Raw genomic sequence first — 23,383 nt, forward strand, 5'->3', positions numbered from 1 at the left:
TCACTCAAAGAGTTGTGAACCTTGGAAATGTCCACCCCAGAGGATTGTGACTACTCCATCAATGGAATGTATGTGATGCTGAAATAGACAGATCCAGTATTATTCTTCATTGATTTAAAGTTCAGAATTCAGTCAGAAATAGAAAATGAATGTTATTACCAGTGTGTTCTTAATTAAGCCATAGTAAACAAACAATTTAAATAAAAATATAAAAAATGCTGGGTAAACTGAGCTTTTATCCTCAATTTAAACATCCTTTAGTTTCTGTTATTCTGAATATTTTCTTTAACAAGCCAGTGTTGATAATATATTCTTCATGAAATTTACTGACATAAATCAGCTTTTACTGCAGGACAAATTTCATCATCCTGAGAATGTTATTGCCCCATCGCTCACATCCCTGTTAATTGTAGCTTCACCACAGGGAGCATGGGCATTTAGAATTATCAAGTATATCATATTACACCGACTGCTGAATAAATCTATTTTAAATTAGTTATAATTTAAACAGGTGATTTAAATAAGGCAAAGATATAACTTCTCCAAATCTTAACATGCGAGTAGAGATTTACTAACCTACAACTTCCAGTTCAACTGTAAATCTTTCAGAATCGGTTTTGTCATCAACTAAACACCTGTACATTCCTTGATCAAATGCTGTTGTGTTTTTTATTCGAAGAGAAATGTTTCCTTTGGTCAGTTCATCTTTAAACAGTTCGGTTCTTCCTCTGTAATCATTGTGCTGAACAGTAAAATCATCTCCTCCGTTTCTGTACACATGTACTGGTGCAGCAAGACCCGCTTTCATCCATCTCACCACCATGGTTCTGACGAATAGATCTGGTACAAGCTGACATTCCAATACAGCATCTTCACCTGCAGCAGTTACAACTGGATAATCAGGTCCTTGTATGATGAACTTACCTAGTGAACAATAGCATTGAAAATAAAATAGATACTCATGAATCTGCAGAAGGAGAAATACATTTACCAATCATTCAGATTCCCAGACCCACAAACTGACCTAGAAATATGGGTCAAAAAGTGTCCTGGGTCATCAAATCAAAATAAGAGATAGTCTCTTCAAATACAATACTGGTCACCCTGTCCATGTCATGTCTGCTAGATAGGAAACTATTAGGAAAGTAGAGTTGGCACCTCCATCAACACTAGCTGGATGACAAAGACAACCGTCGCCTGGAAAAAGCAAGCTCAGAATTTAGCAGGTTCAGACTTTGGAAGGAGTTGGTCTCAGAATACAAACGGAATGGTCTACACCTGAACCAGAGGGGTACCAATATCCTGGAGGGGAATTTGCTAATGCTCTTCAGTTCTAGTTTTTCCTACAGTTGGATACATCCTTTCCACGTCCAAGCTATCCAGGCCTCGCAGTATCCTGTAAGTTTCAATAAGATCCCCCCACCTCATCCTTCTAAACTCCAACGAGTACAGACCCAGAGTCCTCAACCGCTCCTCGTACGGCAAGTTTTTCATTCCAGGGATCTTTTTTGTGAACCTCCTCTGGACCCTTTCCAAGGCCAGCACATCCTTCCTTAGATACAGGGCCCAAAACTGCTCACAATATTCCAAATGGGCTCTGACCAGAGCCTTATACAGTCTCAAACGTACATCCCTGTTCTTGTATCCTGGCCATGAATGCTATTCTTGACATGAATGCGAACATTGCATTTGCTTCCCTAACTGCCAAATGACCTTGCACGTTTACCACAAGAGAATCTTGAACAAGGACTCCCAAGTCCCTTTATGCTTCTGATACTATTTAGTATAAAGCCCCTCTCTACAGCCCTAGCTGTATGATTCACCAGGGCACCAGTCTCAGCATGGTTCAGGTGAAGGCCACACTGGGTTACCTCCCTCATTCACCTTGACTGGGGCCATGCCCCATGAATCAAAACCTATTTCTCCCACATCAATCCTTTTATCATGCATCCAACTTTCTGATCTAATTTACCATTTACCAATTTAATAGAAACATAGAAGATAGGAGCAAGAGGAGGCCATTTGGCCCTTTGAGCCTGCTCTGTCATTCATTAAGATCATGGCTGATCATCCAACTCAATAGCCTAATCGAGTTTTTTCCCCATAACTTAAGGACATAAGAACATAAGAAATAGGAGCAGGAGTCGGCCATCTAGCCCTTCGAGCCTGCTCCGCCCTTCAACAAGATCATGTCTGATCTGAAGTGGATCAGTTCCACTTTCCCATCTTCTCCCCATAACTCTTAATTCCCTTGTCTACCAGAAATCTATCTACCCGTGACTTAAATATATTCAACGGGGTAGCCTCCACCACTTCAACGGGCAGAGAATTCCAGAGATTCACCACCCTTTGAGTGAAGAAGTTCCTCCTCAACTCCGTTCGAAACTGCCCCCCCTTATCTTGAGGCTGTGCCCTCTAGTTCTGGTTTCCTTTCTAAGTGGAAAGAATCTCTCTACCTCTACCCTATCTAGCCCCTTCATTATCTTGTAAGTCTGTATAAGATCCCCCTCAGCCTTCTAAACTCCATCAAGTACAGGCCCAGTCTATTTAATTCCTCCTCATAAGCATATGTCTTTCCTTGGAAAGACGGAGATTGAGGGGGGACATGATAGAGGTATACAAGATACTGAAGGGAATAGACAGAGTCAATGGTGAGAGACTGCTCCCTAGATTGGGTACAAATACGAGACGACATGATTTAAGGGTGAGGGGTGAGGGGGGAGAGGTATAATTTGGATATGAGAGGAAGGTTCTTTACGCAGAGAGTTGTGGGGGTATGGAACGCGCTACCGAGTGGGGTGGTGGAGGCAGGAACGTTGGACTCGTTTAAGGTTTAGTTAGATAGACACGAGTGAAACGAGGATGGAGGGTTATGGTAGGGGTTATTAAATAAGGGTTAGAACCCCGGGAGACACCGGAAAGGCAGACTTGTGATTAACGTTTTTGTCTTTTTATTCCGCAGGTGGAGGTCCACCTCGGTGTCAAACGAGGGGCATGCACACGGTGGGTCGTGCGTGGGCTACTCTTGGAGGTTCCAGGAGTGGCCTAGTACTTCATGTTGGTGTGTGCGCTTGATCCTGGACCGGTAGACGGGCGCCGCAACAGCTCAGTGACTAGCACTGCTAGCTGTGCAGATACATGGATTTGGGCCTGTGTCTGTGGGAGTTTGCGCATTCTCCCTGTGGTTGCGTGGGTTTCCTCCGGGCGCTCCGGTTTCCTCCCACACCCCAAAGATGTGCTTTTAGGCTGATTGGTTTACCAAATTGACACTATTCTCCCCTGAATCTGACTAAGTTAGGGGTTCTATTTGTAGATACGCAGGGTAGAATAGGTGTAGGGTGATGCGGCGGCGTGGGCTTGTTGGGCCGAAGGGCCTGTTTCCCGTGCTGGGTTGTTCTTTGTTCTTTTTATAAGCTAACCCCCTCGTGTCTGGTATCAGCCTGGTGAACCTTCTCAGTACTCCCTCCAAGGCCAAAATATCCTTTCGCAAATAAGGGGACCAAAACCTTTGATTGCATTTGCCCCAAGTTCTATATCCAGCCGCCTCTTGAACGCATTCAATGTTTTGGCATCAAGTACTTCCTGTGGTAATGAATTCCACAGGCTCACCATTCTTTGGGTGAAGAAATGTCTCCTCACCTCCATCTTAAATGGTTTACCCTGAATCCTCAGACTGTGGCCCCTGGTTCTGGACTCCCCCATCATCAGGAACATCCTTTCTGCATCTACCCTGTTAGAATTTTGTAAGTCTCTATGAGGTCTCCCCTCATTCGTCTGAACTCCAGCGAAAATAATCCTAACTTTGTCAATCTCTCCTCGTACGTCAGTCCCACCATCCCTGGAATCAGCCTTGTAAACCTTCACTGCAGTCCCTCAAGAGCATGAACACCCTTCCTCAGAAAAGGAGACCAAAACTGCACACAATACTCTTGGTGCGGCCTCACCAAGGCCCTGTATAGTTGGAACAATACATCCCTGCTCCTGTACTCAGAACCTCTCACAATAAAGCCAACATGCCATTTGCCTTCTTTACCGTCTGCTGCACCTGCATATTCGCCTTCAGTGACTGGTGCACAAGGGCACCCAGGTCCCGCTCCACACTCCCCTCTCCCAATTTACAGCCATTCAGGTAGTAATCTGCCTTCTTGATTTTGCTTCCAAAGTGAATAACCTCACACTTCTCCAAATTATACTGCATCTGCCATTGATTAGCCCACTCACCCAATCTGTCCAGATCATTCTGAAGGATCTCTGCATCCTCGTCACAGTTCATCCTCCCACCCAACTTGGTGTCATCTACAAACTTTGAGATGTTACATTTTGTTCCCTCATCCAAATCATTAATATATATTGTGAATAGTTGGGGTCCCAGCACTGATCCCTGTGGCACCCCATTAGTTATTGCCTGCCAATTTGAAAAGCACCATAAATTCCTTTGTTTCCTCTCTGCCAGCCAGGTTTCTATCTATTTCAATACGTTTCCTCAAATTTCTCGCACTCATTTTGCTCATGGTTAGCTAGTAAATCAGAGATTATTGTATGTGTGATTCTGCTTTTTCATTTAGTCCCTGAGCTGCTCCTATTGCCTCAGCAGAACTTTCTTCTTAGTCCTCCCTATGTCATTAATGTCCATGTGGACAGTGACAAATGGATCTTTCTCATCCCACTGAAAATTCCTTTACAATTTTAGATTATCACCTCTGGCCCCATCTTGTTTTATGTATGTGTTTTTTTACTGGTTCATTTTACTGCTTTATTAAACCTTTCACTGTGCATTCGGACAGCTGCTCTTCAAGCCATTCAAACCCCATCCAGACATATCTTTGGTTTCTTTGCCTAATCAATTAACACTCATTTTGCCTTTGTACTGTGAAAACCTTTCTTATGTCATCTCTGCTGCCCACCACCCTGTCACAGAGCTGCCCTTTTGTTCTTCTTGCTTCCTTTTAATTTGATCAAAACTATTATCTTTCTAACTTCCTTATGCTAATGAAAGGTCACAGACCTAAAACATTAGTTTGACCTTTACCCTCCTGACAAGCCTGAAATCAGCACGGGTGAATGTAAATGTCCCACCTGAGATCACACTGTTAACATGATATTATGCTGGGTAGCCAATTAATGGCCACCCAGTTTGTAACTGGTCTGCTGGTTGGATGTCTGTGTGAGCAAGGGCAGGTATGTGTAGGGCACAGGGTCCAGTGATGAGCTTTAGCTCCCTAAAGGCTGTCAGGATTTGTGGGAGAGGCTGAGGGTACTTTGTGGCTTGAGACCAATGACTTTACTGCTGTCCAGCAATGTCATCAGCATCAGGTGGCCATGGAAAGTTGGTGGGCAAGTCGGGTGCACTAGCCTTCAATAGGCTCCCTGACAGCACTGTGGTTTACCTATACCTCAGGGACTGCAGAGGTTCAAGAAGGCAGCTCACCACCATCTTCTGAATGGGAAACTAATCAGTTCACCAGCACCTTCTGAACAGGAGACTTATCAGTTACCCATCACCTTCTAAATGGGAAACTTTTCAGCTACCCACCATTTTCTGAATGGGAACTAAGAATGGGCACTAAATGTTGAACGAGACAGCCCACATCCTGTAAATGAACTGTTTTGGTCCTGACCAGGAGTGTGAATAATGCTCTGGAGCTGGATTTCCAGTTGCTCCTCCAATCTTGGTGAGACAGGCATCTGGGATGGGGGTAAGAATGTAGGTCCCAGATATGTGTGCTACAGATACGGGAGAGGTCATGGGCCCTCTTAACTGAAAGTGGGCTTTCCCAGCCAGAGTACCCTTTGAAGCTCCAATACAGATGGCATCATCTCTCCAGTGTCTCAGCAGGCCACCAAGCATGTATAGTGATGATGATTGAATTCATTGATGCTCTGCCTTCCTTCTACAGATGAACCGACCACACCAGCTGCAAGGGAATCGCTCTCAAAGTCTTTTCATGTGATATAACAGACTTCATGTCTCGGGCATGTGTTCACCAGCCACAGCCACATCAAGGTCTGGCCATTAACTCTGGGGTTTTCACCAGACAGATGCTGCCTGACCTGCTGATTATTTCCAGCATTTTCTGTTTTTATCTCAATGGTTTTTCCACTTTCTGTGAACACCTTCATAAATCTACTTTGCACACAGTCTAAAGTTGCTCCCCAAGAGACAATTGGGATCTCCACTGGGACATACTTGTAAGCATTTGAACAGTGGCTGCTTCATCTCACTTGGTGGACTGACTTCTCTTCCTCTGAAAGTGGGACATGGATATTCCATTTCAGGGAATTCCCACTGCCACTGATGGATAAAGATTCTGCTCCTTGTTATTTGAAAAGATGAATGTGCAGAGTTAAGGGGAGTAACTGGTGAAATGGTGCTAGGTGCATTGCTCACTCAGATAGTTAGTGCAGACACAATGGGCCAAATAGCCTCCTGTGCCATAACTTTGTGATTCTTAACAAGGCCAGCCGAGAAATCCTGGGACCAGTGAGAATTATTTGTCACCTGGTCTTCTCCAGTTTCCTGTGGGTTACACTAGAGTTATATAGCAGGAGTGTGTCAGAACACACAATTAAATCTGTGAATAACATTCCTAGTATATGAATACACATAAAGGGAAGTTATTGGTAGCTTTCACAGAATAATGACCAAAGCTGAAAAACTGAATTAACAAAAAACCAATAGAAAATTCACATTATTAATAAAAATCAACTTGGAAATAAAAATGGAATTAAACATAGAAGGTAGGAGCAGGAGGAAGCCATTTGGCACTTCGAGCCTGCTCCGCCGTTCATTCTCACCATGGCTGATCATCCAACTCAATAGCCTAATTCTGCTTTCTTCCCCATAACCTTTGATCCCAATCGTCCCAGGTGCTATATCCATCTGCCTCTTGAATGCATTCAATGTTTTGGCATTAACTACTTCCTGTGGTAATGAATTCCACAGGCTTACCACTCTTTGGTGAAGAAATTCCCCTCACCTCCGTCCTAAATGGTCTACCCTGAATCCTCAGACAGTGACCCCTGGTTTTGGACTCCCCACCATTGAGAATGTCCTCCCTGCATCTACCCTGTCTAGTTTTGTTAGAATTTTATAAGTCTCTATGAGATTCCCCTTATTCATCTGAACTCCAGCAAAAACAATCCGAACCCAGTTAATCTCTCCTCATCCATCAGTCCCACCATCCCCGGAATCAGCCTGGTAAACCTTCGCTGCTCTCCCTCGAGAGCAAAAACATCCTTCCTCAGAAAATGAGACCAAAACTGCACACAATACTCTAGGTGTGGCCTCACTAAGGCCCTGTATAATTGCAACACACATCCCTGCTCCTGTACTCAAAACCTCTCGCAATGAAGACTAACACACTATTTGCCTTCTTTACCACCTGCTGCCCCCACATGTTCACCTTCAGTGACTGGTGCACAAGGACACCCAGGTCACACTGCACACTCCCCTCTCCCAATTTACAGCCATTCTTGTTTTTGCTTCCAAAGTGAATAACCTCACATTTATCTAAATTATACTGCATCTGACCACTCACCCAACCTGTCCAGGTCATTCTGAAGGATCTCTGCATCCTCGTCACAGTTCACACCCTCCCATCCAACTTGGTATCCTCTGCAAACTTTGAGATGTTACATTTTGTTCCTTCATCCAAATCATTAATATATATTGTGAATAGCTGGGGTCCCAGCACCGATCCCTGTGACACAACAGTAGTTACTGCCTGACCATTTGAAAAGCACCCATCAATTCCTATTGGGAATTGGGATTTATTTAATCACTACATGATCAGTGTTCCTGACATTATCCTCTACACTATATAAATATTGCCAATACTATAGAAGAGTGAATCTTTCATCAATGATAAACAACATTGGTGAACTACTTCTAATGTAACTAAAGAAGCTATAATGATTCATACCATGTACTGAGACCAGAATCATAAACAGCAGCAACACAATACGCTGAACCTCTCTCATCTTGAGACCTTATCAGATGAACCATCGCCTGTGAGAGACAGAGAGAAAACAGTCTCATTAATTGTCTTGTCAATCATATATGTACAGTGTTCATATACACCTGTCAAACAGGCTGTGCACCAGCGATGGTAAGGTTTTGGTGAAATATAAAAGACTCTTGGGCCTGAATCCTGAAGAAACCTAATGAACATTTGTGGGTTGCATTTTTTTTACCTCTATATGTTGTTTAGTGCCTTTCTCTGGAGTCTTTCATAAAACACGAAGACAGGTTTTCATCAGAAGATAATCCTGAGACAGGTGAGACAGTTGATGAATGGCGCAAGGCTGATTTTAATTTTCAGTGACTGATTAAAATCTGTTTAGCGAGCTCTGATGCAATTTTCCGGGCACAGATAGTTTCCCATCTTTGCTGTGGAGGTCCACACCTGGTCCCCAGCAACAGGAACCAGACGTAATGGCCCCACTGGTGGAACTGGAGGCTATTGAGGCCTCCAACACTGGGCTGTGCCAAGTGGCCAGGGTCTCACAGAGGGCAGGGCCAAGAGGGGGGTTGGGGGAGAGGTAGGAGGGGAGGGAAGGGGGGTGTTCAGCATTGGTGTGGCAGGTCCGGCATAAGTTTTCAGATACTTATGGATAAAGACAAGAGTGGTCCTCAACTGGGGGAAGGCCAACCATCACTGAATTAGCAAGAATTGGAGCATGTGGATTGGGAGCAGCTGTTTGAGGGTAAATCCACATTTGACATAGGGAAGTCTTTTAAGACCAGTTGATTAGAGTGTAGGACAGGCATGTTCCTGTGAGAGCAAAGGACAGGAATAACAAGATTCAGGAACCCTCAATGACAGCAGAAATTGTCAGCTTCGTCAAAAATAACCGGGAGCATACGTGAGGTCTCAGCAACTAAATCACGTGGGGCAGCACGGTGGCACAGTGGTTAGCACTGCTGCCTCACAATGCCAGGGACTTGGGTTCGATTCCTGGCTTGAGTCACTGTCTGTACAGAGCCTGCACGTAATCCCATGTCTGCGTGGGTTTTCTCTTGGTTCCTCCCACTGTCTGAAAGATGTGCTGGTTAGGTGCATTGGTCATGCTAAATTCTCCCTCAGTGTACCCGAACAGGCACCGGAGTGTGGAAACTAGGGGATTTTCACGCCAACTTTATTGCAGTGTTAATGTAAGCCTACTTGTGAAACTAATAAATGAACTTTGAAACAAACAAAGCCCTGAAAAATGTAGAGAAAGTAGGAAGGAGCTCAAATGGGAAGTTAGGAAGGCCAAAAGGAGCAATGAAATGTCCTTGGCCAGCAGGGTTAAGGAGAATCCCAAAATATTTTATACCTATATTAGGCGCAAGATTATAGTTAGGGAAAGAATAGGCCCATTCAAGGATAATGCAGGGAGGTTATGCGTGGACCCAAAGGAAGTGGGTGAGATCCTTAATGAGTATTTTATATCTGTATTCACCAAATAGAGGGACATGAGGGATTTGAGGTTAAGGTAGGGTGTGTGAATACTCTCAGGCAGGTCAATATAATGAAAGAGGAGTTGTTTGGTGTGTTAAAAGGCATTGAAGTAGACAAGTCCCCAGGGCCAGATGGGATCAATCCCAGGATACTTTGGAAGAAATTGAAGACGCTGCGTACCCGCACGGGTACGGCGGAGACGCTGCGTACCCGCACGGGTACGGCGGAGACGCTGCGTACCCGCACGGGTACGGCGGAGACGCTGCGTACCCGCACGGGTACGGCGGAGACGCTGCGTACCCGCACGGGTACGGCGGAGACGCTGCGTACCCGCACGGGTACGGCGGAGACGCTGCGTACCCGCACGGGTACGGCGGAGACGCTGCGTACCCGCACGGGTACGGCGGAGACGCTGCGTACCCGCACGGGTACGGCGGAGACGCTGCGTACCCGCACGGGTACGGCGGAGACGCTGCGTACCCGCACGGGTACGGCGGAGACGCTGCGTACCCGCACGGGTACGGCGGAGACGCTGCGTACCCGCACGGGTACGGCGGAGACGCTGCGTACCCGCACTGAGAGTGGGGGTTAATGGGTGCTATTCCGATTGGCAGTTGGTGACTAGTGGAGTGCCCCAGGGGTCGGTGCTGGGGCCTCAGCTATTTACCATTTATATAGATGATCTGGAGGAGGGAACCGAGTGTATGGTGTCGAAATTTGCTGATGACACCAAGATTGGTGGAACGGCAAATTGTGCGGAGGGTGTGGAGAGTCTGCAGAAGGATCTAGATAGGCTGGGCGAATGGGCCAGGAACTGGCAAATGGAATTTAATGTTGGCAAGTGTGAGGTGGTCCACTTTGGTAGGAATAATGGTAGGAAGGACTATTACTTACGTGGAGAAAAACTGCAGCAGGCGACGGTGCAGAGGGACCTCGGGGTCCTTGTGCATGAGTCGCAAAAACCCAGCCTGCAGGTGCAGCAGGTGGTCAGGAAGGCGAATGGGATGCTGGCCTTCATAGCGAGGGGGATTGAATATAAAAGTAGGGAGGTCTTGCTGCAGCTGTATAGGGCATTGGTGAGGCCGCAGCTGGAGTACTGTGTGCAGTTTTGGTCGCCGCACTTACGCAAGGATATTTTGGCCTTGGGGGGAGTGCAGAGGAGGTTTACTAGGCTGATGCCGGAGTTGAGGGGGTTGAGCTATGAGGAGAGGCTGAATAAACTAGGCTTGTACTCGTTAGAGTTTAGAAGAATGAGGGGAGATCTCATTGAGACGTATAAGATGATGAATGGGATGGATAGGATAGAGGTGGAGAGACTCTTCCCGCTCAGAAAGGACAGTAGGACTAGGGGGCACAGCCTCAAGATAAAGGGGGGGGGGGCGGTTTAGAACGGAGTTGAGGAGGAACTTCTTCACTCAAAGGGTGGTGAATCTCTGGAATTCTCTGCCCGTTGAAGTGGTGGAGGCTGCCTCGCTAAATATTTTTAAGACGCAGGTTGATGGGTTTTTGATAAGCGAGGGGATTAAGGGTTATGGGGAGAGGGCGGGAATGTGGAACTGAGCCACGACAGATCAGCCATGATCTTATTGAATGGCGGGGCAGGCTCGAAAGGCTAGATGGCCCACTCCTGCTCCTATTTCTTATGTTCTTATGTTCTTATAGGGTCAGCTGGCTTGAGAGACCTGTCACACCAGAGGGTGGAGTTCTCTCTCTCTCAGGAGAAGCATCAATCAGCCATGTATAGGCACGTATGAACTGGGGCCCTTCCCCAAGGCAGCCTTGACTGATATTCCCTGTACCTGATTTCTCTTTATGAAGAAATATCTCTTGTTCCTAACAAAGCCTGGTGTTTTGATGATGCTGAGGTATGCCCTGCTGTTACATTCGTATCAAGCCTTGTAAAAAGAGAACATTTAACTAATTGCATTCACAACTCACAGGTAGCTGTAGTTTCAAAACTACTTCTTGTAAAGTATCCTGCACACCTTCAACACTCTTCCGCTGACTGGAACCAAATAAATCCGCATCACAAATTAAGGATTTGAATCACTGCTTTCCCATGTGGAATGTGGAACAAGGCCATACCTCACAGATCACCTTCATCAGGCACCAAACAAGGGCTGGAATGATATACTCTGTGATCAGGAGCATTTTCCTGCTTCGCAGAGTGTATTATGGGGCCTGATGACATTGGGCACCGTTTACAAAATCATCACAGCAGTTTTTGATAATACGGTACACAGGGCAGGTCAAAAGGTCAGGAACCCGCCCATGTTATTTAGATATCAATTAAAAAGACAATTAAGCTCAGTAAGTACACAGTTCACTGCAACAAATGCAGTCAAGAAAGGCAATCATACACCTTCGGATGTGATTAAAAATGGTGGGAATCTGCTTTTTAAGGGAGTTTATTGGGCTGAATTTTAAAACTACTGCTAAAACCAGAGTCTGACCTTTTCAATTCAAACTCTGTTGACTGCAAGGACTGCTCATTGGAGTAGGCAGTGTGTTCCAATCGTAATTGATGTTACTACTGGAAAGTATTCCATTTTTGTTTTTACCACCTGTAGTTGCTGTGTATTTTGATGAATATTGGCTGATCTATTGTGCAGTGTCAGGGAGGATCTGCTCGGATTACCCTTCAGGCAGAAAGTCAGTGTTCTGGATCACTCTCTGAAAATTCTACTTAAGGTACATTGAGTGTGGAAATTCTTCAATGTGAAACTATTGAATAAAAGGGGTTTCTTTCTCAAACAGGAGATTGAGCAATTATCAGCACAGCTGAATTGAATCATATAATCCCTACAGTGCAGAAGGAAGGCATTTAGCCCTTTGAGCCTGAACCAACAACAATCTCACCCAGGCTCTTTCCCCGTAACCTCATGTATTTACCCTGATAATCCCCCTGACACTAAGGGGCAATTTAGCATGGCCAATCAACCTGACCTGCCCATCTTTGGATTGTGGGAGAAAACTGGAACACCCGGAGGAAACTCACTCAGACACTGGGAGAATGTGCAAACTCCACACAGACAGGACAGCTATGGCCTCATGGTATTAATCCCGAAACTCAGTTAATGTTCTGGGGACTGGGTTCAAAACCTGCCACGGCAGATGGTAAAATTTAAATTCAATTTAAAAAAACCTGGAATTAAAAATCTACTGACGATTACGAAACCATTGTCAATTGTTGGAAAAACCTATCTGGTTCAATCAAGTCCTTGAAGGAAGAAAATCTGCTGTCCTTACTTGTTCTGACCTACATGTGACTCCAGACCACAGTAATGTGGTTGACTTACAATTGTCCTCTGAACAAGGACACGTAGGGATGGGTAATAAATGCTGGCCAACCAGCAACATGATGTGGAGATGCTGGCGTTGGACTGGGGTAAAACAGAAAGAAATCCCATAACACCAGTTTAAAGTCCAAACAGGTTTATTTGTAGCAAAAGCCACAAGCTTTCGGGACAGCCTGTCCCTTCGTCAGGTGGCTAGGAGTTCGTTTTCATCGAAGCTCTCAAGCTTCAGCAGTTCAGTTCAAAGCCGCCTTTGGGAACTCCCGCACACCTTCCAGAAAGTTCTCCAGCTGCCGACCTAGCCAACCAGCAATATCCATGTCACACGAATAAATAAAAAAGTCACGCAAGGCTAGAATCCCTGGTACTGTGAGAGGCAGTAGTGCTAACATGCCGCCCTCATTTTAGTTGACTTACTTGACTTCAAATATCCAGGTTAATTTACAGGTCAAAAAGACAACATTCCTCCTTTGTCTCTCTCTCTCTCTCTGGTATCATGGTTTGATATATAAAATGCCCTCTGCCTCCTGTTCCCTTACACACATCGACCCAGTTTAACACCCTGTTAAGGCGTTTCACTGGAGATTATCCAGCAGATCTCAGCTCAAATCCTTGAATTTAATTCAATCTTTCCTCCTGATAAGAACATCCAAATCCTGCTGACAAACTTTCCCCGAGAAATAAAGATTATTCGGCACTCACCTCTTAGTTTCTGACTGAATAATTGAAGATTTTCCACATCCTTTCACCAGTTCCATCAGGAGTAAGAGAATTCACAGCACTTAGTCCTTGAACATTCACTTTCACTTTTTAATGAGTTACCAATTGAATTACCTATTGCTGATAAGGTGCTGAGCTGGTCTCATGGACAGTTTCAGTTAACTCTTAAAGAGACAAACAGAGAAAATCATTTTGGATGGGGACAATTAATAAAACCCAACTCAAACAATAGAAAAGAAACTTAATAAATTAAATCATAATATTATTTACTCATAAATATTAAATATTATAAATAATATTATTTAGAGTTTTAACTTTTTAAAATTTTTTTTGTGGAATGTGGGCAGCACTAGCATTCATTTCCCATCCCTAATTGCCCTCAGAAGGTGGCAGTGAGACAACTGAGTGGTTTGTTACTTCAGTCAACCACATTGCTGTGGCTCTGGAGTCACATGTTGACCAGACTGGGTAAGGCAGATTTCCTTCCCTAAACATAAGAACATAAGAAATAGGAGCAGGAGTAGGCCAACTAGCCCTTCGAGGCTGCCCCGCCATTCAATAAGATCATGGCTGATCTGTCGTGGCTCAGTTCCACATTCCCGCCCTCTCCCCATAACCCTTAATCCCCTCTCTTATCAAAAACCCATCAACCTGCGTCTTAAAAATATTTAGCGAGGACATTAGTGAAGCAGATTGGTTTTGAGAACAATTTCTGAGAGTTGACATGGTCACCATTACTGAGTGTAGCTTTAGTTCCAGGTTTATGAATTTGATTTAAATTCTCCTGCTGGGCTGGGAGATGATCACTGCCAATAGGCTGCATTTAGTTTAAGTGCCTGTCTGGCTCGTGATGAGGTTTCCTACTTCCTCCTGTCACTCTCCCCACAGGGTGGTCAAAGATGAGGACAGGGAGAGAGAGAGCTCTCCATTGGGGATCTCTAGTTCTATAGGACAGAAAGCTGACATGTCAGAGTATGATTTGATGGAAGAGGAGATTGAGGGTGTAGACTGTGCAGGAGGGCTGCATTTGTAGCCAGTGTGTGCATGCACAGATCCGGTGTGTTAGTCTGAGGTTCAGGAGCATGGGGCGGGGTATAGTCCAGAAACAAGGAAGAGTGAATTTCTTTCATCGATTTTAACTCCTGCCAGTGTGAAACGTCCACTTGTATAAAATTAGGAACAGTAAATAATAAATTGGGCATTTAATATAATATTAACTGTTAAAGGAATGTTGATCAATAATAGTGTAATTGTATGTGACCCGATCACAGTCCATTGTTTCAGCTTCAATGTACAATGCCAAACAAATACAGATTTTATGTTTGGAGATTTCTAGAAACATATTTCACAAAGCAGCCCAGAAAACTATCAGAGATTAATCCTGATGAATATAAAGCAGACCTGTGAAGCTCTCCCAGAGAATCCCCACAGAGCAGAAGGAGGCCATTCGGCCCATCGAATCTGCACCAACCACAATCCCACCCAGGCACTATTCCCGTAACCCCATAAGTTTACCCCACTATTCCCCCTGACGTGAGGGTCAATTTAACATGGCCAATCAACCTAACCTGCACATCTTTGGAGTGTGGGAAGAAACTGGAGCACCCGGAAGAAACCCACACAGACAAATGTGCAAACTCTACAAGGTGACCTGAGACCAAAATTGAACCTGAGTCCCTGGTGCTGTGAGGCAGCAGTGTTAACCACTGTGCCACCATGCCACCCCTCCGCTGTGAACTCCCTGCTACCAGCCCAGTCTCAATCTCCCGTGACTGTACTCTTCCCTCCAGCCTCAATCGCTTATATCTCACTGTTCCTCAGCTGCAGCTTTTCCTGGGGCCTTCCCCATCTGACACCTTTGAGGATTTTTCCCAGGAAAGGGAAAGAGTTCTGTGTTCATTTGGTGTTTTCCCTGAAATTGATGTCATCTCTGGACCCTGTTACATCGCCATGTTGGCCCAACAAATGTGACCCCATTGTATTTCAGCACATGCAGAGACTAATATGCATGCGGTCGTAAGTTCATAAGGTATAGGAGCAAAATTAGGCCATTCGGCCCATCGTGTCAACTCTGCCATTGGACCATAGCTGATAGGTTCCTCATCCCCATTTTCCTGCCTTCTCCCCATAACCCTTCAATCCATTACCAATTAAAAATCTGTCCAACTCCTCCTTAAATTTACTCACTGTCTCAGCATCTAGTGCACTTTGGGATAGCAAATTCTACAAATTCATAACCCTTTGGGAGAAGTAGTTTCTCCTCAACTCTGTTTTAAATGTGCTACCCCTTATCCTAAGACTATGACCTCTCAGCCTAGAATGTCCCACAAGAGGAAGCATCTGCTCCACTTTACTTTATCCATACCTTTTAACATCTTGAATACCTCACTTTGATCTCCCCTCATTCTTCTAAATTCCAGAGAGTATAGGCCTAAACTGTTCAATCTCTCTTCATACAACAAGCCCGTCACCTCTGGAATCAATCTACTGAGCCTCCTCTGAACTGCCTCCAATGCCACTACATCTTTCCTCAAATATGGGGACCAAAACTGTGCAAAATACTCCAGGTGTGGCCTCACCAATGCCTTGTATACTTCCTTACCTTTATATTCTATTCCTTTTGCTACCAATAACAACATTCCATTCACTTTCTTTATTATCTGCTGTACCTGCATGCTACTTTTCTGTGACTCATGAACGAGGACACCTAGATCCCTCTGCACTGGGGCACCCCGAAGTCTCTCACCATTTAGATAATACGTCGCCTTGCCATTTTTGCGACCGAAATGCATGACCTCACACTTATCCACATTAAACTCAATTTGCCACAATTTGATCCACTCTCCTAACCTATCTATATCAATTTGTAAGGTTTTTATTTCCTTATTGCAACTTACTGTCCCGCCTATTTTTGTGATATCTGCAAATTTGGCTATTGAACCTTCTATCCAAGTCATTAGCCTACATTGTAAATAGTTGGGGCCCAAGGACCGAGCCCTGTGACATTCCACTCGTTACTTCATGCCTGCCAGAAAAAAAACATTTTTCCTGACTTTCTGTCTTCTGTCACTCAGGCAGTCACATATCCAAGCTAATAAATTACCCCTAATCCCATGTAATCTAATCTTGTGAATTAACTTTTGTCCGGCACCTTATCAAGCACCTTCCAGAAGTCCGGATATCTACAGGATCCCCATTATCCACTTTGCCTATTACATCCTCAAAGAACTTTAGCAAATTAGTCAAACATGATTTGCCTTTCATAAAACCATGCTGACTCTGATGGATAGTGTTTTGACTTTCCAAGTGTCCTGATATTTCTTCCTTGATAATTGATTCTAACACTTTCCCAACAACAGTTGTTAAATTAACTGGTGTGTAATTTCCCAATAAGGGCTTTACATTAGCATTTTTCCAGTCCATTGGAACCTTTCATTTGTCCAGGGAATTTTGGAATATTATAACCAATGGATCCACTATCTCCACCACCACTTCTTTCAATATCCTAGGATGTAGGCCTCAGGCCCGGGGACATATCAGACCTCCATCCCAATAATTTCCTGAGTACCTTTTCCCTATCGATGTTGATTGTTCTAAGTTCTACCCTTTCTATTACCTCTGACTTGCCCATTCCTATAGAAATGATACTAGTGTCCTCCACTGTAAAAACTGAGGCAAAGTATTGATTTAGCATCATTGCCATTTCAGTGTTCCCCACTATTAATTTTCCTGTTTCATCTTCCAAGGGACCAACATTCACCCTAGCAACTCTCTTCCCTTTTATATACTTACAGAAGCTTTTGCTATCCTTCTTGATATTTTGCACTAGTTTTCTGTCATAAGCTACCTTAGCTCTTTTTATTACTTTTTAGTATCCCTTTGTTTATGTTTGAAAGTTTCACAATCTTCCAGCCTGCCACTGGCCTTTGCAATATGTGTACCTTAGTTTTTGTCTTTATGTTGTTCTTGGCCTCCTTGTTTAGCCATGGATCGTTTTTACCCCCTTACCATCTTTCTTCCTCACTGGGATGTATTTTAGTTGTGAGGACTTGAATATCTCCTTAAACAACTGCCACTGCTTTTCCATTGTCCGACCTTTTAACCTTCCTGCCCATTCTGCTTGGGCCAAATCTGCCCTCATGTCTATTTAATTTCCTTTGTTTAATTCCAGAACTCATGTGGGACTCCACTTTCTCACCCCCAAACTGAATTTTGAATTTTATCGTACTATGGTCACTACTCTCTAGAGGATCCTTAACTGTGAGGTCATCAATTAATCCCTCATCATGACACAATTCCAAATCCAGAGTAGTCTGCTCCTTGGTTGGTCCCACAATATACTGTTCCAAGAAATAACCTCTAATACATTCAATGAACTCTGCCTCCAGGCTACCCTTGCCAATTTGATTCTTCCAATCTATGTGCATATTAAAATCACCCATGATTATTGGCATTCCTTTCTTGCAAGCCCACAATATTTCCTGGTTTATACTGTGTCCTTCTGCAGAACTACTCCTTGGGGACCTATAGATTACTCCTACCAAGTACTTCTTCCCTTTGCTATTTCTTATTTCTACCCAGACTGATTCCACATCTTGATCTTCTGTGTTTATGTCATTTCTCATTACGGCAGTGATTCCTTCCTTCATTAGCAAAGCTGCATCACCTCCTTTTTCTTCCAGTCTATCTTCTTGAAATGCTGCGTGCTCTTGGATATTCAGTTCCAAGATCGGGTCTTGTTGTAACCATGTCTCAGTAATCACCATCAAATCATACCCTTCTGTTTCTATTTGTGCCGTTAACTCATTAATTTTATTCTGAATGCTCCATGCATTTAGATACAAAGCTTTTAAATTTGTTCTACTGGTAAATTTCCCTACTCTTTTATAATTCCTTGGTGCATAAAAACATTCACCAGTTCTGTCCTCTCTTTTATTGTCTAGTAACCATCTGCCACATTGCCAACCTGCACTCTTACCTCCTCCTTCAATTTGGGTTTTCTAATTTCCCCTATACCTGAACCTCCCTCTCAGATATTAGCAGCCATCTTGTGATGGCAGGGAACAGTGATGCAGGAAATCTCTCCACACAGAGTGGAATGGTGTGGAAGAAATTTCCCAGAGATGGTTCAAGTTGTGACCATTCCAGAGGGAATTTTGGGAGCTGGTGCTTATGAGAAATTCCATCTAAATACAGGCCAGCTCAGGAAGGTTCAAGCTTGAGCCTCCTTAACACACCTTTGGCCCAGAAGAAATCGGCAAGCTTAACATAAGAACATAAGAAATAGGAGCAGGAGTAGGCCATCTAGCCCCTCGAGCCTGCCCCGCCATTCAATAAGATCATGGCTGATCTGTCATGGCTCAGTTCCACATTCCCGCCCTCTCCCCATAACCCTTAATCCCCTCTCTTATCAAAAACCCATCAACCCGCTTCTTAAAAATATTTAGCGAGGCAGCCTCCACCACTTCAACGGGCAGAGAATTCCAGAGATTCACCACCCTTTGAGTGAAGAAGTTCCTCCTCAACTCCATTCTAAACCGCCCCCGCTTTATCTTGAGGCTGTGCCCCCTAGTCCTACTGTCCTTTCTGAGCAGGAAGAGTCTCTCCACCTCTATCCTATCCATCCCATTCATCATCTTATACGTCTCAATAAGATCTCCCCTCATTCTTCTAAACTCTAACGAGTACAAGCCTAGTTTATTCAGCCTCTCCTCATAGCTCAACCCCCTCAACTCCGGTATCAGCCTAGTAAACCTCCTCTGCACTCCCTCCAAGGCCAAAATATCTGGAGCAGACGAGTGAAGGAGCAGAGAGACAGATAAGAAATTATCTGTTAAAAACCTGTTTAAATAAGTTGAAAGCACTTTCGTAGTAAGAACTTACCTTGTAGAACTGTTTAAATCATTTAAAAGCATTTTTGCGGGCTTTTTGTATCTACTGCTTTAAGAATTGTAAGGGAGTGGATAGCAGGGAGTTGTGGGGGAGCAGGTTTTAAAACAGCGCCAGGTTTAAAAGGAGGCCTGGTGTAGACAGCGGGCAGCGGAGTGAGTGGGACGCAGAGTGAGCTATTAGGGCTTAGGATTAAAAGGGCTGGGGAGAAAAAGGGCCAGGTAAGTTTGTGTGGAAATTTTCAATATTACTACAGTGAATAATCGAGGGGCATGTGATGTGTTGTTTCTGTATGATGTGGGAACTGGTGGACCCCAGGGTCCTTCCCAGTGACCGTGTCTGCAGTTGCTGGGGGAGCTCCAGCTCAAGATAGATGAGCTGGCCTCTGAGCTACAGACACTGAGGCTCATCAGGGGGAGAGAGGGTGCCATTGACAATGGGGTGCAAGAGACATCCACCCCCCCTGGACTGGCTAACTCTAAGGGTCAGGAACAAGAGGAGGGTGGGGAGCGGAGGGAGGAGGGTGGGGAGCGGAGGGAGGAGGGTGGGGAGCGGATGCCTCAGCCTCTCAATCTGCATAACAGGTTTGAGGTTCTTGCTTCCAGCCTGGACGAGAACGAGGGAGGTGAGGTTGGTGAGCAAACTGCGCACAGTACAGTGATGCAGCAGGGCATAGGCAAAGAGAAGGTGAAAAGGAACGTAGTCGTAATTGGGGATAGTGGGGTTAAGAGTATTGACACTGTCCTTTGTCACAATGACAAAGTGCACAGAAGGGTGTGTTGTCTGCCTGGTGCTCGGGTCCAGGATGTCACATCTGGGCTGCAGAGGAACCTGGAGTGGGAGGGTGACAATCCGGTCGTTGTGGTTCATGTGGGTGCCAACGACGTAGGCAAAATGCGAACTGAGGATCTGGGGAGGGAGTATGAAAAGCTGGGAATGGAATTAAAAAGTAGAACCGACAAGGTGGTTATCTCTGGGCTACTGCCTGAACCGAGTGCAGACGGGCGTAAGGTTGATAAGGTTAAGGAAGTGAATGGGTGGCTCAGGGATTGGTGTGGGAGGAATGGGTTTGAATTTATGGGGCATCAGTATTGGGGTAGGTGGGACCTGTTCGGGCGGGATGGGGTTGGTCTGAACCGTGCTGGGACCAAAGTCCTGGCGAATCGTGTAAATAGGACTGTAGACAGGGCTTTAAACTAATTAGGGGGGGGGGAGGGTGCGAGGGTAGGTGACATTACGAGGTCTAAAGTTAAGGATAGGGTACAGGTAAGGGAAGAGGCCGAGGATGTCCCAACAATAAAGGGAGTCGGGGGCGTGAGTATGGTTGGTGGCGTTCTGGCAAATAGGGTCCAGGTGAAGGCTGGGATGAAAGCACTTTATCTAAATGCACGAAGCATTCGGAATAAAGTGGATGAGCTGGTGGCGCAGATCAACACAAATGGATACGATCTGGTGGCCATTACAGAGACGTGGCTGCAAGGTGACAGGGATTGGGAGCTGAATGTCCAGGGGTATCCTAAGTGTTTAGGAAGGATAGGCGGGAGGAAAAAGTGGGGGGCGTAGCTCTGCTGATTAAGGATAGCATCAAGGTGGTAGCAAGGGATGATATAGGAACCAAAGAGCAGAAAGTGGAATTGTTGTGGGTGGAGATTAGGAACAGCAAAGGGAGGAAGACGCTGGTGGGTGTCGTCTATAGGCCCCCGAATAATGATCTGGAGGTGGGGCGGGCTGTTAACGCGCAAATAAGTGCGGCGTGCAGGAATGGAACGGCCATAGTTATGGGGGATTTCTATCTACATATTGATTGGTCGACCCATGTTGGACACGGTGGGCTCGAGGAGGAGTTCTTGGAATGCTGCCGGGATAGTTTCCTTGAACAGTGTGTGTTGGAGCCGACAAGGGAGCGAGCTATCTTGGATCTGGTGTTATGTAATGAGGCGGGTAGAATTAGGGACCTTATGGTGAAGGATCCTCTTGGGGAGAGTGATCATTGTATGGTGGAGTTTCTGGTGCAGATGGAGGAGGAGAAAGTGGGTTCCCGGACACGCGTCCTTTGTTTGAACAGAGGTGAGTACGGTAGGATGAGAGAAGAATTGGCGAATGTTGACTGGGGGAGCGCGTTGGAAGGTAGGTCTGCTGAGGAGCAGTGGAGGATCTTTAAGGAGATCTTTCTTGGTGCTCAGCAGAAATTTATTCCGATGGTTAAAAAGGACAGTAGGAGGAGAGGTAATAAGCCGTGGTTAACAAAGGAGGTGAAGGAAAGTGTTAAATTAAAAGCGGAGGCGTTTAGAGTAGCTGAGAGTAGTGGGCGAGAAGAGGATTGGGAGAGGTTTAAATGCCAACAAAGATTGACAAATAAGTTGATAAAGAAGGGTAGGAGAAACTATGAAGCTGGGCTAGCGCTTAATATAAAAAAGGATAGCCAGAGTTTTTATAAATATATAAAAGGGAAGGAGCTGGCTAGGGTGAACGTTGGTCCCTTAGAGGATGAGAGGGGGGACTTAGTGGTAGGGGATGGGGAAATGGCTGAGGTCTTGAATAACATTTTTGTTTCTGTCTTCACGGAGGAAGACGTGAATAATTTGCCGGGTGTTAGAGATGGAAAGGTGGTAGGACTGGAGGGTCTCGATGACATTATTGTTACTAGAGAGGCGGTGCTCGACAGACTGGAGGGACTGATTGTGGACAAGTCCCAAGGACCGGATGGAATGCATCTGAGGGTTCTGAAAGAAATGGCGGAGGTGATAGCGGATGCCTTGGTGGTTATTTTCCAATCGTCGCTGGATTCCGGGGAAGTGCCGGAAGATTGGAAAATGGCTAATGTTACGCCGTTGTTTAAGAAGGGTGGCAGGCAAAAGGCAGGGAATTATAGGCCGGTTAGTTTAACATCTGTCGTACATAAAATGTTAGAATCCGTCATCAAGGAGGAAATAGCGAGGCATCTTGAGGGGAATTGCTTGGCAGAACAGACGCAGCACGGTTTCGTTAAAGGGAAGTCATGTCTGACAAATTTACTGGAGTTCTATGAGGATGTGTCTAGGGCGGTGGATAGAGGAGAGCCGGTGGATGTGGTCTTTCTTGATTTTCAGAAGGCGTTTGACAAGGTGCCTCACAAGAGGTTATTGCAGAAGGTAAGGGTGCATGGAGTTGGGGGTAGGGTGTTAGCGTGGATAGAGGATTGGTTGTCAAATAGGAGGCAGAGAGTGGGGGTTAATGGGTGCTATTCGGATTGGCGGTTGGTGACTAGTGGGGTGCCCCAGGGGTCGGTGCTGGGGCCTCAGCTATTTACCATTTATACAGATGATCTGGAGGAGGGAACCGAGTGTATGGTGTCGAAATTTGCTGATGACACCAAGACTGGTGGAATGGCAAATTGCGCGGAGGGTGTGGGGAGTCTGCAGAAGGATCTAGATAGGCTGGGCGAATGGGCCAGGAACTGGCAAATGGAATTTAATGTTGGCAAGTGCGAGGTGGTCCACTTTGGTAGGAATAATGGTAGGAAGGACCATTACTTACGTGGCGAAAAACTGCAGCAGGCGACGGTGCAGAGGGACATCGGGGTCCTTGTGCATGAGTCGCAAAAACCCAGCCTGCAGGTGCAGCAGGTGGTCAGGAAGGCGAATGGGATGCTGGCCTTCATAGCGAGGGGGATTGAATATAAAAGTAGGGAGGTCTTGCTGCAGCTGTATAGGGCATTGGTGAGGCCGCAGCTGGAGTACTGGGTGCAGTTTTGGTCGCCGCACTTACACAAGGATATTTTGGCCTTAGAGGGAGTGCAGAGGAGGTTTACTAGGCTGATACCGGAGTTGGGGGGGTTGAGCTATGACGAGAGGCTGAATAAACTAGGCTTGTACTCGTTAGAGTTTAGAAGAATGAGGGGAGATCTCATTGAGACATATAAGATGATGAATGGGATGGATAGGATAGAGGTGGAGAGACTCTTCCCACTCAGAAAGGACAGTAGGACTAGGGGGCACAGCCTCAAGATAAAAGGGGGGGGCGGTGTAGAACAGAATTGAGGAGGAACTTCTTCAC

The 23,383-nt window shown here is 45.4% G+C and overlaps 2 protein-coding genes across 2 annotated transcripts in view; both read right to left on the reverse strand.

The window, feature by feature from the left end:
- Nucleotides 1-8,005, reverse strand: part of LOC145337303 (butyrophilin subfamily 1 member A1-like) — a 55,667-nt gene extending 47,662 nt beyond the window's left edge. Inside the window, 3 exon segments of the mRNA XM_080182101.1 lie at nucleotides 577-924; nucleotides 7,923-7,984; nucleotides 7,986-8,005. Coding sequence (XP_080038227.1) covers nucleotides 577-924; nucleotides 7,923-7,984; nucleotides 7,986-8,005 — 430 coding nt within the window.
- Nucleotides 1-23,383, reverse strand: part of LOC145337231 (zinc-binding protein A33-like) — a 129,706-nt gene that overhangs the window by 88,572 nt on the left and 17,751 nt on the right. The gene's annotated exons all lie outside the window — the stretch shown is intronic.

Source organism: Carcharhinus amblyrhynchos, unplaced genomic scaffold (genome assembly GCF_965287045.1).
Source record: "Carcharhinus amblyrhynchos unplaced genomic scaffold, sCarAmb.v2.hapA scaffold_45, whole genome shotgun sequence".
NCBI classification, from domain to species: domain Eukaryota; kingdom Metazoa; phylum Chordata; class Chondrichthyes; order Carcharhiniformes; family Carcharhinidae; genus Carcharhinus; species Carcharhinus amblyrhynchos.